Source organism: Cajanus cajan, chromosome 4, assembly GCF_000230855.2.
Source record: "Cajanus cajan strain Asha chromosome 4, NIPB_CcT2T_4, whole genome shotgun sequence".
NCBI classification, from domain to species: Eukaryota; Viridiplantae; Streptophyta; class Magnoliopsida; order Fabales; family Fabaceae; genus Cajanus; species Cajanus cajan.
Genome location: NC_138520.1, coordinates 4,193,034 through 4,211,617, shown reverse-complemented (window position 1 = coordinate 4,211,617; position 18,584 = coordinate 4,193,034). Strand labels below are relative to the sequence as shown.

At 28.8% G+C, this 18,584-nt stretch overlaps 1 protein-coding gene across 2 annotated transcripts; it reads left to right on the top strand.

The window, feature by feature from the left end:
- Nucleotides 1-207: 207 nt before the first annotated feature.
- On the top strand, nucleotides 208-5,457 carry LOC109792994 (Zinc finger C-x8-C-x5-C-x3-H type family protein). 2 transcript variants are annotated; one of them, XM_083073954.1, is made up of 5 exons: nucleotides 208-534; nucleotides 1,164-1,243; nucleotides 3,634-3,843; nucleotides 3,995-4,119; nucleotides 4,207-5,457. In XM_083073954.1, the coding sequence occupies exons 1-5, from the start codon at nucleotides 507-509 to the stop codon at nucleotides 5,111-5,113; spliced, it is 1,350 nt and encodes a 449-aa protein (XP_082930080.1). In that variant the 5' UTR covers nucleotides 208-506; the 3' UTR covers nucleotides 5,114-5,457. The 2 variants fall into 2 exon arrangements, with proteins under 2 accessions (XP_082930080.1, XP_020208045.1); XM_020352456.3 differs by lacking the exon at nucleotides 1,164-1,243 and having other exon boundaries at nucleotides 210-534.
- The last annotated feature ends 13,127 nt before the right edge of the window (nucleotides 5,458-18,584 follow it).

Below are 18,584 nucleotides of genomic sequence, written 5' to 3'. Positions count from 1 at the left end.
AAATTGTTCACTCTTTTATTTTTAACTTATCACTTTTATTTTATTTTTTAAAAAATATACAAATGCTTTTTTATGTTAGTATAATATAACATGATGTGATGGGATAGTTTAGAAGAAAAAAAAGTGAAGAGAGAATCTTTAATTAATTTATATATAGACGGATAATATATAGTAAATAATATATTAAGAAAAAAAATGTGTGACGATAATTTTGGGTGGAATTGCAAGCTGTGTGATGATAATTTTGGGTTGAGCGCTTTATGAATGAAAAGGGCAACCTGGGAAACAGCGAAGCATGTGAAGAGCGAAGAAGTGGTTGCGTTGCGTTGCGATAGAGAGGAGAGGGAGTGAGTGCGTGAGCGTGTGGGTGACGGTGAACCTTATAAATAGCTCCCTCTGATTAGGGTTCACTCTCTCTTCAATCTTTTCCTTCTCTCACATTTTGAAGACCTAAACCCGATTCATTCTCTAAATATGCGCCGATTGCAAAAATCCAAAAGAGTTTCATGGGCCTCCGATTTAGATCTTTGTCAGGTAAAATTATCTTTCAGTTGCCTTGCCCAATCCCAAATCCATCCATCCAATACTCCAACCCTACTTGTTTATTTACTCTGTCTTCTTCTCTTTCTTCAATCGAGGGTTTTGCCCAGATGCACTCTAGTAGCCCTAATTCAAATTCTAAGCCCTCCACACTTCTAACTTGTTTTCAATCAAACTTAAGTGATCATATATTAAATAGGTCTTTAATTATCGAAGAAGAAGAAGAAGAAAAACAAAGGTTTTTCTTCCAAAATGTAAAGGAACTACGTGAAATTCATTTCGCTGAATATTAAAATTTCATCATTCCTTTGAAGTAAGGTCATCAGTCAGTTCCAGAACGATCATTTGCAAATGAATTACAATCGGATCGATCTTTCTGTCTTCTTCCTGTGAATTGAGAGTTTTAACTTTCAAAGTCGCAGTGTAGTTCTGACAGGGGAAGGAATCGCCCTAATTGAAATTGTAAATTCTGGCGGACTTTCTTCCGAACTTGATTTCAATGAAACTTAACTGGCCATAGATTAATATTCCTATAAAATAGGCTGTAAATGGTTGAAGAAGAAGAGAAAAGAAAGGTGTTGTTCTTAAGTACAGAGGAACTAACACAACTTATTTGGCAATAGTGCTCTGGGCGATTGTTTTCTCGTGGCATTTGAAACTCCTGATAGGGTCAATTCTGTCTCGCTTCTTCATTCATTTGAAGGTACTGGTAAGGTCATCAGTCAATACAGAAACGATCATGTGGCCGATGTGTCTTGGCTTGTATTCTGAATTGTTGATATGAGATTATGGCAAGTCCAGCTTTGATCATGGCTGCAATCTGCAATCTTGTAGCCTATAGGAGAATGACATACAAGAGAAATTAATTACCAAATACTTTTGCATAAAGAGCTCTAATAAAGGTCGTGAAGAAGGTGATAATGAAATTAGCAAAATGTATTTACTAAGATTTTCTGACAGGAATATGATGTTATATCTCTACTGTCAAAATTTCATGCACCAAGATAACTACAAATTCCTGGGGTTTGATGATTAAATCTGATTTGTGAACTGTATGTATTATTTTAAAGAAGAAACTGTTTTGTGTGATAGTACTGATTGAATGTTTTGGTTCACTTTCATCAAAGCATGGGCATTGTGCTGTGGAGTTGCGGTTTGTTGTATGATTAGAAAAAGCCAGTAATAGCTTCTGCAATTTTAAATTTAATGCAAAGTTACATGGAAGACTTTATATGCAGGGAAAAGAATTTCAGTAACTTAGAGTTAGTACCTGTGTAATTCCTACTTGTATGAAAAACAATTTATTAAGGAGAATGAATTCTCTTTATCAGCTACTCGGTCAATCTTTTTTTTTTTTTTTTTTTAATATTGTACATTTTCTTTTTGTAGATTGTAGGGCATCAGTAGCTCTGCTTTTCTGGATGTTCCTATTGTCCTGTCCTCTATTCAATCTAGTAATGTCTTTCTGCTTTCCAAATGCTTCTGGGAAAGGAAAATTTTCCTTAATTGGATTAGATCTTAAATTGTTTAATGGTTTCAGTATATGTGTAATTGTATGTGTTACTGCTCTTGCATATTATGTCTCCAGACATTATTTGAAATAATTTAGTGTGTAGATATGTGGGTATTAAATTTCTTTTGTCACCCTTGCTTTTTCTTTTATACAAATTTATTTTGTTGCTCATACATTATGTGTGGTCACATGGGTGTCCATGGGTCTGTGAAGTGTTAAAAAAGTAGGAGACTTTTTGTTATTTCATTGCTATTACTATTTACCAAGGGTTTTTGTTGTTGTCCAATCTGAATCGTAAAGTTCTGCAGCTTAGAAGTCTTTGTTGTCTTCCACTCTAAAATTTTGTTCCTTTTGTTTGAAAGGAGGCTAAAGGCAAGACCTCAGCCACTTCCAACATGGGAGGGCCAAGTCATAGTGATAATTTTTGGAGATGACATGTACTGCTGGTGCATGCAGAAGTATGGGAGGAAAAGGTGACAAAAATTCTTGGTTGGACAGCATATTTACTCAGATAACACCTTTCAGAGTGTGACTGTATATAAGTTGTATGAGGTCTTTGTTGTCTGAATCTGAGATGAAGAGGTGGAGGTGGCAGGATCTAATCGGATATGTTATGAAAATTGAAACTGCTTGCCATTTGGATATAAGAATCTGTTATATTTTCTTATCAGGGATCTTAATTTGGTGTTTACCCCCAAGTTTCTGTGCACACAGGTCATTAGAAAAGAGTCAGACTCACTACTTGTTGGCAGATCTTTTTCTATATGTCCAGTTTTGATGACAGGCATCAGTATCTTGCCTAGTAGCTGGGCGAGATTGTAAATTCTGTTTTAATTAAATAGTTTTTCCATCTAGAATGGTGAGATTGTGGATGCAGTTTTGCTTTGATTGCTACACTAGGCTGTGATTTTTTTAAAAAAAATATATTAAGGAATAGAAGATATTGGTTTCTTGGCCTTTTAGGTACAGATTAGATGAAACCTATGAATGTCAGATTGAGCAATTTTTAAGTCATTGATTCTGATTGCGTGTAAAAGTTTGAATGAAAATGTGCTTGTGATATGATTGCAATCAGTCTGAATTCTATGAGATCAATTTATTTTATCAGAATATTTTAGCTAATTGTGTTGGCTTTTAGTGTCAACAGTTAACATTCTATCATCAAAGATTATAATTGGATGAAATCTGTTGCAAATTGCTTGATTGTGTACTATACCAAGTAATGTTATTTTTTTGTATGTGACAAATGAAAGTGATCCTTATGTCAGTCTGAATATGTATATTCATTTTATGCAAAATATCTTCATTGTTATTATATTCCGGGTGGTATATGATTTTTGTGTATTTTGTACTCAATAAGCTCATGCTGGATTACTATATATATCCCCTTCAGGGATAAGATGATTTCCTTTGTTCTTCAAGTTTTTGTGTATTATTCATAATTACCATGCAGCTACTTGAGGTTTTAAGTAGATGAATCAATAATTAGTCATTGAAGAATATTCTGCTTAAATATTGTTTATGAATAAATGTTAGAAGAGAGCTATAAGGCTAAAGACTAATACTTTTTCACTAAACAGGTTAGGCTATTCTTATCGGAGGAATCCCCTTCACAGGTTGGTTTAAATTCTCAAGATCACCTCCAAGCAAAGACATCATTGCTGTTGCATCCTGGCGAAGCAGGTTCTGATGACATTCTGCCTCCTGGATTTGAGGGAACTCATGCTTCAAGTCAGTTCGAGATTATTCCATCACAAATACCAGTTATTAGGTGGACTAATCCTCCAAAGGTAATCTTGTTTTTGTTCTATGTAAAGCAATTTTTTCAGTATTATCTATATTTCAAAATTGGTAGAAAAAAGTAAGAGAATAAAGGTTGTGAAATGAACGAGTTTGTCTTTAATATTGCTTGTTTCTTAGTCAATTTTTTGATTGTCCCAGATTGGTTTAAATCCCACATGGCAAGTGGTGTCCGGGGAAGAAAGCAAAGAGGTAGAGGATCAACGTCAAAGGGAGATGAGAGTACTTGAAGCTATTTATCCTCGCATATCTTCCATTCCTCCGAAGTTCGTGTCTTCTCTTTGCCTTGTACTATAATTTTTCTTGGTTTCCATGCTTTTGTTATCTAAAAATTATTTTTTCCCTGCATTCAGCCCTTCCGTTTCAGTGGACGTTGAAGATTCCCATTACATAGATGATAGTCAAACTCCTTTGATACCAATAACGGCAATTGAAGATGAAGATGCAGCTGCAGGAGCGTTATTGGATTCCTTGGAACCATTTGGTGTTTCACAGTCTCTTGAATTACCTCCTGGTATGTTTAAAGATTCAAACTCTGCTACAAGTACGCAGTTGGCTCATGGTCTGGCATCTGATGTAGCTGCTGCATCTGTTGCTCTGACCAACATTGTGAAGAGCAATGAGCAAGGAAAATTGATTGATCATGAATTACTTAGTAATATTCTCAACAATCCGGAAGTGATTGAGAAGTTGGTTAGAGATTATGGAGCTACTAATAATTCCCAATATGTACATAATGTGGGGTCGTCGTCAGTGAGTTTTTCAAATCCTCCTATTCCTATGAATCAAGGAGAAACTGCTACACCTTCATCGGTTGTTTATTCAGCAACTTCTTCATATGCTCCTCCTCCAACTGGAGGTCAGGTGACAACTGTTTCTACCCCATGGCCTGCTAGGCCTGCAGTGAGTTCATCTGTTGTTTCTTCGCCTGCAGAGGTCCCTGCTCCAAAAGATGTAAACTACTATAAGAGCTTAATTCAGCAACATGGAGGAGATAAACAAGAAACTCTTCCATACTCCAGTAAACGCCAGGTTCATCAGCCAGCAGCAACAAACTATGAGACAACATACAATCAAAGAGCGAAAGGATCAAAACCAAAGATAATGAAGCCTTGTATCTTTTTCAACAGCTCTAGAGGATGTCGGAATGGAGCTAACTGTTCATACCAGCATGACGCATCATATCAGCCACGGGGTAACGCCGTGTCAGGGATACAGAGTTCAAAGAGGATGAAAATGGATAACGAGATTAGTGGTTAAATGAAGAACCCTGTTTGCTGGTGGTGTTGATTACCGTTCATTTTGATGGGGACGGGTTAATGCAAGTCCATATCTTACGCGTTTGTGATGTGGTCAAGCTGACATTTAATTTCATGAGCAATTCCGAGCCTTGATTGCTTCTACTTTCTAATGCTACATTTTTCAAGGAAAGGCTCCTCCTCATTTTCTTCCCTTTGAGAATCTTCCAAAATTGCTGCTTTTTTGGATCAATCTTTCATGATTGTAATTTTACATGAGACTGATTGCAGGTACCACCAGCTGGATGATGTATTAATTTTCTTTTTCCTTTAAATTCTGGCAATATAGTTTACATTTTTGTGCAATTTAATCTGCCTTGACGTTAATATTGCCAATAATAGGAGAAAAAATTGGGCCGTTTACTTCTATTTTTATTTTTTAATTTCAAAGTTGTCACCTTATTTTCATTGTTTCTTGTTTTTAAAGATTTGTCCAGGAAACACTAAAAATACTTCTCTCTCTTTCTCTCCCAACCTCCCTCTCTCTATTTTCCTTTACAAATATTTGAAAACAGGAAATAACAAATTTGTAATTAAAAAACAAAAATAAAAGTAAATGAACTTTTTGTTAATTGTGGATATGAAATTTACCTTTTTGAGACGAGACATTGCAGCAAACAACATCTTGCATAATTTTCTCCTTAATTCGTGCACTAAATTTATAAACATTTAGAGAGCTCAGTAGGGCCTCTCCAATCAAAGAACTCAATTTCACTGTTTATGTGTCCCACGTGACACATCACACTTCTAAGAATTTAAACCATTTTTTCTTTATTGGTAGACTGTTAACATGATTCTTACTTAATTTCTCTAAATTTTTGTTATACTGAAAAAAATCCATTTCAGTTTTTTTTTTTTCTCTCTCTCTCTTATTGTCGAAGTACCAAATTCCTATTTCAAACACCTTCAGCTTCCAAGCTCTGTTCCTTCCCAATGCTCCCATTTTAAGGCAACACTAGTGCTAGTGTGTGGAGAAGAGAAGAATTTTGGATTTGAGAGGGAGAATGAGGAAGGGTTTGGTTTGTCTAAAGGGAGAATGAGGAAGTGTCCCTTCTCCCTCTCTCTGGTGACATATCCTTCTGCACGCTCTGGAATGTCCGACCACAGCCACGACCAAGATCCTCTCATGCGCTTTCGATGCCAACAAACCCACTTCATCGTCCAACTTAATCATACAATCAAATCCTTCCCTATCTCCTCTTATTTATCATTTTAAACGAAAGAAAATTCTACATCTACTTGCGGATTTCATATTTGATTTTTTTTTTATTTTTTTTTCTGGATCTCTAACTATGTATTTAATTTTAATAAAATGAAGTTCTCTTTTTTTAATTGCCAAGTTTATTTTCAATTTGTGAATAATACTTGATCAGCAAAAATTATATCTTATAAATGCAGATTAATTCTTAATTGTTAGTTTTAAGAATCTGACTTATCATATCTATAAAATTTGATTCAAGTAAGTAGTCATAATATAAACCTTAAAAGAGGAGTTATTTATTTATTTATTTTATTGATTATCAATACCAACACAACTAATTATTAAAATGAAAACAGTGGTGGTAAGTTGGTTTTAACCTTTGATTAATTCTGTTTTCATTCACGATGTCTAAATTTTTTACAACACTTTTTTTTCTCACTATGTTTCCTTCAATACATTACTTATCTCATTTTTTTCACTTTATTTTTCCTTTCTTTTTATTATTGTGGAAATTATGCTAGAATAACAATACCTTTTTTAAAAAAAAAACTTTTTAAGAACTTAACTATGAAAGAACGGTTGGTATAATATTGAATTGAAGCATCTATCATACCAAATCATGTTTAAGAGTTTATTATTGTTGAGACACGAAAGGTATTGAAGTTAATCAAATATAAAAAAATATCCAATAGAAAAGCATAAAATTCACAAATACGTGACATCATTTTAATGACCAAAAAATTGACAACTAGTAATGGGATTTGCATTGTCAAAAAATCTAATTCGTATTTGCGTTGTAACAAAAACCTACATTCTTATTGAATTTATCAACTCAACTAGACTCAAATTCTTGGTAGAACAAGTAGAACATTACTCACATCGACAACTTTACGTAAGATAAAAATAAAATAAAAAAATAGTGTAAAACAATATGAAAATTCTATTTACCTTATAATTCTTTTGATTGTTTATTTATAAGGTTTAATTATAAATGAGTTATAGCAAAACTAAACAAATTGCCTATATTGCTTTTTAGGTATAGGGTGCATTCTTCTTTTTCTTTCCATTTTTCTATTCATATACTCCATCTATGTTATTTTTAATAAATCGGTGGAAACTCGGGTTGAACCAACGACCAAATATTCTGACCAATTAAACCTTTCTTCAAATTTTTATTTGCTTGCTGTTGTGTGCCTAGTGATGTAGCTTTATCATTGTTTTAAATTCTCGATTTTCATGTGGTGATGATTCCTGTTCTATTATTTGTTTCGAGGTTGTTGAATTTTAAATAAAATGATATTTAAATTAATAGGCAAGTTTTGAGCCCGATTTCATGAATTGAGTATTTCATGCTGTAACATCCCAAATTTTATATAATGGTTAATTATTATATTTATGAAAATTATTTTCCTATAGTTATTAATTAATAAAAAGGGTTCTTTTGTATAAAATATTTTAGAAATTTTAATAAATGATTATTATGTATTTTAAATATTTATGGGATTATTAAAAGGATTTTATAATTAAAAATGATAAAATAATATTCTAGGCTTATATATGCGTGTGTGTGCTATTTAATTATATTATAAATATTATTTATGAAAAATAACTTATTATAAATTTACATGATATTATAGACATATAAAATAAAATAGTTCAGTGGTTTCATTCCTTGTGCTTAGGGACTTCAAGTGCTTGGTGCTGGGTTCAAATCCTATCATGGCCTTATCTAATTTTTTTATAAATTCTTAAGGTAAAAATATTCTTTCGTAAAAATATTCTTTCGTACCCAAAATAAAGTGAGAAAGAAAGATAAGAAGAAAGAAAGATAAACAACTTTAAGGTAAGGGGGAGGAGAACTTTGTATCTTTAAATTTTTATACTCATATATTTATTTATGTTATTTTGTATCTAGTGAGGAGTCCCTAACCTCATTTATTTGCTTATTCTATGCTTATTGTTATCCATAATAATTATTAATATGTTCATATTTTATATTGTTTAATTATTCTATAATGATTATCATTGCCATTTAATTATTTTGGGCTCTTAATATATTTTATTTACGTATATGTTATTTAATTAAAGCTTAAATAATGATAAATTCCCAAATTTATTTAGCGTTATTATTTTTAAATTAATTATAATATAATTTTGTTATAATGTCATTGACTCGTTTTAAAAATAAATATTGTTTAATACATAACATAAGTATTTATAATAATGTATTATTATACACAATATTTCTTTCTTTCACTTCTATTACAAACTTTACATTGATAATAGAAATAAATTTATAATAACAATTATAATAGATTCATCAAATAGCCTCCACATTCCAATTTCTTCCAAGAAAGACAACAGCTATAATCACTGCAAAATGCTCTGGAATCCCAAGTAGATCCATCTATTTTATAATATATTTAATTTAAAAAAACAAAGAAAAGAGAGGAGTAAGAACAATATCCAATAAATACAATAATTCAAAAGAATAAACCGAATTATTTATAATCAATATTAAACATATATATATATATATGTATATATATATAAATATATATATACAAATCATATATTAGATTTTCATGATACAATAAAATTTGAATTATGCTTGTAGTGACTAGTCAGGATAAATGAACATCATCATAATATCAACCAATAAAAGGATATTTCACCTTAATCAACAATAGGATATTTCACCTTCATTTCTTTACTCATTTAAATCCCCAAGGTCAAACCTCCAGCTACAAATAATTCAAACTTTATCTTCTATGACCATAGAACAATATTTATTTTCATAAATATGTGAAGAAATAACAACAATATGAGTCAAAGAGACTTTAACAAAACTATATCATAGTTAATTATAAATATATTTACAATAAATATATTTACATAAAAAGAATATATTAATAGTACCAATAATATAAATAAAAATGACAATCATTATAAAATAATGAAACAATATAAAATATGAACACCTTAATAATTATTATAGACAAAAATAATCAAAGGTTAAGCAAATAAATGAGGTTAGGGACACCTCACTAGATAAATGAATCAAGAAAATAACATAAATAAATAACATAGTAGTAAATAAAATTTAAAGAAACAAAGTTATCCTCTCCCTTACCTTGAAATGTAGGTTTATAGAAAAACAGTAGTGGTGTAAAAGTGTTTTCTCTTTCTGCTCTCTTTCTCTATTTCTTTCTCCTTCCTTTTCTTACTTCTCTGTTCTCTTTACTCGTTTCTTATGTCTCAAAATTTTACTGAGTGAAGGCTATTTATAGTGTAAAATGCAATGATTACTTCGTTAGCATACAATGAGAATTTGATTGTAATTTGCCAACTTTTACTACTCTTATAAACCTGTAGTTACTTAAAGATAAGTGAGAATATAGGAAATCTTATCCCTGCGCTCCATTTATTGTAAAACTTACATAAATTGGCCACGTTCGGAACTTACACAGTACCTGGAATAATATTATTCCCGTTTCCATATGTAATTGTACTTTACTCACCTAATACTTACATCACTCACTCACATCACTCACAGTATACGTTTTATACATACCCCCCTCCCACTTTTTCGTTATTTCTCTTGCCACGTGAATGCATTTATATATATATTAAAAGTCTTTTGCCACGTATCTGTAAGTATATATATACCACGTTCGAAAAGACAACTAAGAATGCACATAGATGCATGTTTTGTTAGATTTATATAATAAAGTGAATCAATGATCAAGCCAATACGTTCTGTGGTATTTCTTTGTTAATCAAACATGTTACCTACTTACGTGTCTTTCTTGATGGATAATGTATTGATAAAATTACCTATATATAAAAAGATGAGAAATCATATAAAGAATCAAATTATAAACTATATCTTTACGTGATATATATATATATTTAGTTTATAAATAAATCATTAGTATTCATCTATATATTATCTAAATTTAAGAGTCTTAAAATTAATAATAATAAAATTGTGCATTATAACTATCTAATAAATAATAATAATACAACCAATTTTATTTATTAATTAATAACTATATAAAAAAATAATTTTCATAAAGTATAAAATTTGGGAAATAACAATAATAAGGCTTACTCATATTATATAGAAAAATTACCTATATTATTAATAAAATAACCACTATATAAAAATTTATAATTATTTATAAATATATCATTAACAATATTTGAAGATAAAGATATATTTAATATATTATAAGTTACCTATATTATAATATATTATAATAATACAATGGAGATCTAGAACTTCCGTTATGAATATTTTAGTGAGCAAAGGTCTAACTATTAGCGCTGATTATATCTATTATAATTCTTGAAATTTTAGCTAAGTATATGATCATTTTAGAATTTCAAGTCTTCATAAGAGTGATAGCTTATACTGTTAGTTTTCTTTTGGTGATAGGTTTGAGATCATTTGGATGAGTATAATTCCCTGTGTATCATTTTCTTTGATAGTTGTTGAAAGGAGAAGTTAGGCTGTATAATAATGTTTTCGGGTTAGTAGGCAATGCAAGGATAAAAATTGATTTTGTTAAGATGTTTTGGAGTGTTTTCATGTGGTTTGAGAGGTTTTTTAAGGTTGTACGATGCTATGTGGTAAAGGTTGTTCATGTACATGCTTATGGATAGTATATATAAAGGTTTAAAGTAAGTGTTTTAATATGATTTGATATGCATGTATGTTGATATGTGGATAGATAACTTTAGGGATCAATTAATGAATATTTGTGTGTTTAGTGAGATTAAGAGTTTTCTTGCATTAACTTATAGGAGATTTACTGAGGAAATTTCTTATATAACCTTACCGTTGACTGGATTGATCAGGAAGAGATAGTTGGAAATTATGAGGATTAGGATTTTAATCTTAGTTGTTATCTGGGTAAATCTATAGTGGTGGTCGATACTTTAAGTAAGAAATATCTATATTTATCTTTCTGTATGGCTAAAGAGATGTATCTTTTGGCTCAAATTAGGAATTTAAGTTGGACTTGTGAAATTACTCCTAGTAGTGGGAAACTAGGTATGACTCGAGTAACGAGTAGATTGTTGAAGGGTATTGAATAAGCATAATTAGTCGATTCATTTTGGTGGCAAGGCATGAAGCTATAAGACAAGGTAGTAAATATGAGGTTAAGGCTTAGAGATTGATTATACGTACCTAGTAAACTTACGCTTAAGTACTTAATCCTTGGAGATGGTCATAAACATTAAAGTAATATGGTGACAAATGCCTTAAGTAGGATAATTATTCATCTATCATTTTTGATAATGTAAGGGTTGAATTTGATTGAGGAGATTAGAAACTTAAGCGTGACGTGTAAGCTCACCCTTAGGAACATTGGAGTATGTTGAAAGGATTAATAGATTAATAGATGTGATTATAGGACCCTGGAGTTAAACCCTTTCTTAGTAAGCCAAGTGAAAAAAAAGATTGGTAGAGGTATAGATAACCCTTTACGCTTGGAAGTTGATGGTGTTTTGAGGTTCAAAGATAGAATCTATGTGCCTAGTAATCTCGAATTAAGGAAGATGATCTTAGAGGAATGATATAAAAGTACTCTTAGTATTCATTTAGGAGATACTAAAATGTATCAGAATGGCACAGCGGAAGCGTGGCCTAAGGAGAAAAGACAAGTAGAGGAATTTGTATACTAGTATATAGTATGCCAAAAGTTTAAGGAGGAACACTAGAGTCTTTTAATATTTTTACCGTCTTTAGACGTTCTAATTTGGAAATAAGATTCTGTATCTACAAACTTAGTTGTAGTTATATCTAATATTCTTAAGAAATTTGATCTTATGGATAGGCTTACCGAGTTTGCTCACCTTGTACTTATAAACATTATACATTTCTTAGAGAAATTGATAGAGTGGTACATCAATAAGGTATTGAGGTTACATGAGAAATTGAAAGAAAGATGCGAAGAGCATATTCATTTCTATTTTCAAGAAAATTTCGGGGACGAAATTTCTAAAAGGATGGAAGAATTGTAACATCCCAAATTTTATACAATGGTTAATTATTATATTTATGAAAATTATTTTCCTATAGTTATTAATTAATAAAAAGGGTTCTTTTGTATAAAATATTTTAGAAATTTTAATAAATGATTATTAGGATTATTAAAAGGATTTTATAATTAAAAATGATAAAATAATATTCTAGGCTTATATATGCGTGTGTGTGCTATTTAATTATATTATAAATATTACCTATGAAAAATAACTTATTATAAATTTACATGATATTATAGACATATAAAATAAAATAGTTTAGTGGTTTCATTCCTTGTGCTTAGGGACTTCAAGTGCTTGGTGCTGGGTTTGAATCCTATCATGGCCTTATCTAATTTTTTTATGTAGATTAGCCTGTTATCAATACTGCATCAGGATAACAATAACAAGTAATAAATGTTGGTAGATTAGCTTCAGTCAAAATATTCTTTCGTACCCAAAATTACGCACTCCCTTATGTAATTGAGGCAAAAATTGCTTCTATAAATAGCGGACCCAAAATTACGCACTCCCTTACGTAGTTGAGGCAAAAATTGCTTCTATAAATAGCGGACCGTAACAGCCAATCTCAACAGAAATTGGAGGATTGTAACGTAAGAGTGAAAGAGAAAAGTGAGAAAGAAAGAGAAAGATAAGAAGAAAGAAAGATAAACAACTTTAAGGTAAGGGGGAGGAGAACTTTATCTCTTTTAAATTTTATATACTATTATGTATATTTATTTATGTTATTTTTATCTAGTGAAGTGCCCCTAACCTCATTTATTTGCTTATTCTACGCTTATTTTTATCCATAATAATTATTAATATGTTCATATTTTATATTGTTTAATTATTTTATAATAATTATCATTGTCATTTAATTAATTGGTGCTCTTAATATAATTTATTTAAGTATATGCTATTTAATTAAAGCTTAAATAATGATAAATTCTCAAATTTATTTAGCGTGATTATTTTTATGATTGATTATAATATAATTTTGTTAAAATATCTTTGACTCGTTTTAAAGATAAATATTGTTCTATGGTCATAGAAGATAAAGTTTGAATTATTTGTAGCTGGAGGTTTGACCTTGGGGATTTAAATGAGTAAGGAATGAAGGTGAAATATCCTATTGTTGGTTAAGGTGAAATATCCTTTAATTGGTTGATGTTATGATGATGCTCATTTATCTTGACTAGTCACTACAAATATAATTCAAATTTTATTGTATCATGAAAATTTAATATATGATCTGTATATATATATATATATATATATATATATATATATATATATATATGTTTAATATTGATCATAAATAATTCTGTACATTCTTTTGAATTATTGTATTTATTAGATATTGTTCTCACTCCTTTCTTTTCTTTGTTTATTTTAAAATTAAATATATTATAAAATAGATGGATCTACTTGGGATTCCAGAACATTTTGCAGTTGTTATTACTACTGTCCTACTTGGAAGAAATTGGAATATGGAGGCTATTTGATGATTTGTTATAACTTTATTTGCCAATCATATTATTTTTATTTTAATTTTCTTTTCACTATCAATGTTAATATTGTAATAGATGTGGAAGAAAGAAATGATGTATAAAATAGCACGTTATTCTAAATATTTTAGAACGATATATCATGTATTAAATTTGCAAAATATTTTTTTTTCTTTATCTTTATCTTCAATAAAATAAATATATATTGTTAATGATATAATTGTGAAAATATGTTATAAGAAAATATATAACTATTATTAATTAAATCGGGCGTAACATTAAATGGTATCAGAGCAGGTCGATCCAATCGGCCGTGAGTTATGAGTTTACTATGCTTGATTAATAAATGAAGTTTTTAACGATTGAATCCAAGGAGGATGTATGTTAAGAATTGGAGTTTTACATATTTTTGATAAAAGACTAAAGTGTGCATCTTTGTTATTTTTATTATATGATTTGGAGGTTATAAATTATTCCTAACTAGGAGGCACTGCCACCTTTACTGGAATTAATTTATATTTCCTTTATTACTTTTAAATCTTATTATATGATTTATTAAATTTGATAATTACATATTGATTTTTATGATTTAGGTTGTATGAGGATTTTATTTTAGTTTCTAAGTTCTTTGTGCTAAATATGTAAGTTATTTGGTTTAGGATTGTAGGAAGAAGCTTAAATAATGGTTTGAAAGTGTTTTAAGGTATTTTTGGGACTTTAGACTTTGGTACGCTCTTTTGCTGATCTATGCAGGAAATGTCTTAGCTGCAGTTTTATTGTGCCAATACAAGTATTATATTAATAGAGTATTATATTGATAAAGTATTATATTGATAGAGTTGGATTTTATGATCTTCATAAAAGTGGTAGTCTTGGATGTTAACTTTTCAAGGGCACCAAAACCAGGAACAATGGAGATCTAGAACTTCCGTTATGAATATTTTAGTGAGCAAAGGTCTAACTATTATGAACTTGCGTGTGTGTGCTATTTAATTATATTATAAATATTACCTATGAAAAATAACTTATTATAAATTTACATGATATTATAGACTTATAAAATAAAATAGTTCAGTGGTTTTATTCCTTGTGCTTAGGGACTTCAAGTGCTTGGTGCTGGGTTCGAATCCTATCATGGCCTTATCTATTTTTTTTATAAATCAATTTTTAATAATAATAATAATCTTCTTAATGTAAATAAGGATGCATCAGAGGAGTACTGCGTGGTATTCTTCCAAGAAAGGGCCTTCCAAGTGGTTACGTGGTTATATTCTCTCCTGTGCACCTGTTATTAAAAATATTCTTTCGTACCCAAAATTACGCACTCCCTTACGTAATTGAGGCAAAAATTACTTCTATAAATAGCGGACCCAAAATTATGCACTCCCTTACGCAATTGAGGCAAAAATTGCTTCTATAAATAGCGGACCGTAACAGCCAATCTCAACAGAAATTGGAGGATTGTAACGTAAGAGTGAAAGAGAAAAGTGAGAAAGAAAGAGAAAGATAAGAAGAAAGAAAGATGTTATTTATTTATGTTATTTTCTTGATTCATTTATCTAGTGAGGTGTCCCTAACCTCATTTATTTGCTTAACCTTTGATTATTTTTATCTATAATAATTATTAAGGTGTTCATATTTTATATTGTTTCATTATTTTATAATGATTGTCATTTTTATTTATATTATTGGTACTATTAATATATTCTTTTTACGTAAATATATTTATTGTAAATATATTTATAATTAACTATGATATAGTTTTGTTAAAGTCTCTTTGACTGATATTGTTGTTATTTCTTCACATATTTATGAAAATAAATATTGTTCTATGGCCATAGATAAAGTTTGAATTATTTGTAGCTGGAGGTTTGACCTTGAGGATTTAAATGAGTAAAGAAATGAAGGTGAAATATCCTATTGTTGATTAAGGTGAAATATCCTTTTATTGGTTGATATTATGATGATGCTCATTTATCCTGACTAGTCACTACAAGTATAATTCAAATTTTATTGTATCATGAAAATTTAATATATGATCTGTATATATATTTATATATATATATATATATATATATGTTTAATATTGATCATAAATAATTATGTACATTCTTTTGAATTATTGTATTTATTGGATATTGTTCTCACTCCTTTCTTTTCTTTGTTTATTTTAAAATTAAATATATTATAAAATAGATGGATCTACTTGGGATTCCAGAACATTTTGCAGTTGTTATTACTGTTGTCCTACTTGGAAGAAATTGGAATATGGAGGCTATTTGATGATTTGTTATAACTTTATTTGCCAATCATATTATTTTTATTTTCTTTTCACTATCAATGTAAATATTGTAATAGATGTGGAAGAAAGAAATGATGTATAAAATAGCACGTTATCCTAAATATTTTAGAACGATATATCATGTATTAAATTTGCAAAATATTTTTTTTATCTTTATCTTCAATAAAATAAATATACATTGTTAATGATATAATTGTAAAAATATGTTATAAGAAAATATATAATTATTATTAATTAAATCGGGCGTTACACATGCATTACCATTACACCATTTGATTTTTTATTATTATTTATATTTCAACAAATATAATATATATACTTAAATTAAGTTATATTTTATTTTTATCGACATATTTTACTGTTATATATTTAACTTAAATAATTTATATAGTATATTTTTAATTTAAAAATATATATTATTTTATTTGGTTGAATCAATCAATTATTTATTGACTACCCTTTTTTGAAGACTTATTTACAACATGAATATTATTATAAAAAATTAATAAAGACTAGATCATGTAATTTAATTAATGATATATCAATTCGTTCTTTGAACTAGTATTCTAATTGATGTGATGACCATTCAAAATTTTAAAACATTACTCAATTATAGTTTCAACCAAGAAGACTTGACTATCATAATTTTAAAATATCACTTAACCAATATTGTCGTTGAAGTTGTATCACTTATCTTCAATTACTTTACCTCCACTTGATTTTGTATTTGAGTTAATTTCTATACTTTGTTAAATAGTGTTTGTCATCGCTTAGCAATGAGGATTCAAATTATGGAATAAGGATAAAAAAAATAAATTAATTTTAAAATATCTCATTTTCATTTGTATACTAAATAAGATTAGTGTTAATTTCCCTTTCCTCTCATTCTCTAACCAAACAAAACATGCAATTAAAATTCATCATTTCTTTCAATAGAGTTGTGCCCTTTCTTTTAGGAGTGTAAGTAGATTGTGTTGGTCAGGTTTAGATGAATCAATTCCCAATCCAATCAAAATTCAATGGATTGGATTAGGTTAGATTTATTTATGCATTTTTTTTAAATCTAACCTAATCCAATTACAAACGTGTTAAATTATGTTGAATCAATTAGGTCAACATAATTAAATTTATTTATTTTTGTAAAATATTTTATTATATGTAAATCATTTGATATATTGTTATAAATATAATATTATCAACCCATAAAACAAATAATCATACAAACTAAATTTCAAAATAATTTATTGATTTGCTCAAACAATCAATATTAAAACAAAATAAAATTTAAAATAAATATGTTGTGTTAAAATAAAATATTTTTTTTAAAAGTTAATATTTTGTATTTTATTCACAAATCAAATTACTTGTGTTATAAAATTGTCCATGTGAATTTTTCAACCAAACATTTATAATTAATATAAATATTTTTCATGAATTTTTTTAAAAAATATACTTTAAAAAATATGTTGTCTTTGGGATTAGTCAACATAAAAATATATCCATTTATAATTAAAAATATACATTTATAATTTAAACCATGTAGTCTTTGGGATAGATCGGTTACGGACTGTGAACTATGTTGTGAGATAGATAACGTTAGATATATCACATAATGCACTCTATTTGAGGTCTAAGTCTCTTTGGCGACAACATGATAAATGAAGCCCATCAGATTATCCCTTTGTCAAGTTAAATGTTGATGGAAGTTGGCTAGAGAATTCTAGAGTGATGGGGATTGATGGAGTGGTGAGGGATGTTGTTGGTAGATGGAAAAAGGGGATTTACAAACTCATTCGAAGGAGGAGACCCCATACGTGTAGAACTTTTTGCTTTGGAAACATGATTGTGTTTATGTTAGGAAGAGAGGTTTTAGTTTCTTCTTTGTGAGTCAGATTGTGTAACTGTTATCTCTACTATTCGTAAGTATCTGCAATATGACTTTTCTCGACATAAACATGCATATATTATCACCAATATTAGAGAGTTCTTGCCTTGTGATTATTGACAAGTGTGTTGCGAAAATATTCCTAGAAAAAATAATGTTACTTATAAGTTGACCAAATAAGGAACTAGATTTAGTTCAATATTTGATAAATGAAAGAGTTATCCAAATTTCATTTTACATAAAGTTGATTTAGATTTTATGTAATTTTTTTTATTTGTTTGTATTCATTAATATATAAATAAAAAAATTGAAGTTGTTACATAACTTTTTATTTTTTATATTATTAAATTAATAGATATTTAAATGAATTTAATTATTACATAATAAGTTAAACTAAATAAAAAATATATAAATAATAAATAAATAAATAAAATTAATTAAACCACATTTAGTGTAAAAAAAATAAAAAAAATAATAATAAACTCTGAAATTTGACACCCG

What these genes read in the sequence shown, in the direction of transcription:
- LOC109792994 (XM_083073954.1), top strand. Translation starts at nt 507, where the DNA reads ATGGGCCTCCGATTTAGATCTTTGTCAG. An exon ending in CCGATTTAGATCTTTGTCAG is followed by an intron (nt 535 to 1,163) that starts GTAAAATTATCT and finishes ATTTGGCAATAG; the next exon opens with TGCTCTGGGCGATTGTTTTC. An exon ending in GCTTCTTCATTCATTTGAAG is followed by an intron (nt 1,244 to 3,633) that starts GTACTGGTAAGG and finishes TTCACTAAACAG; the next exon opens with GTTAGGCTATTCTTATCGGA.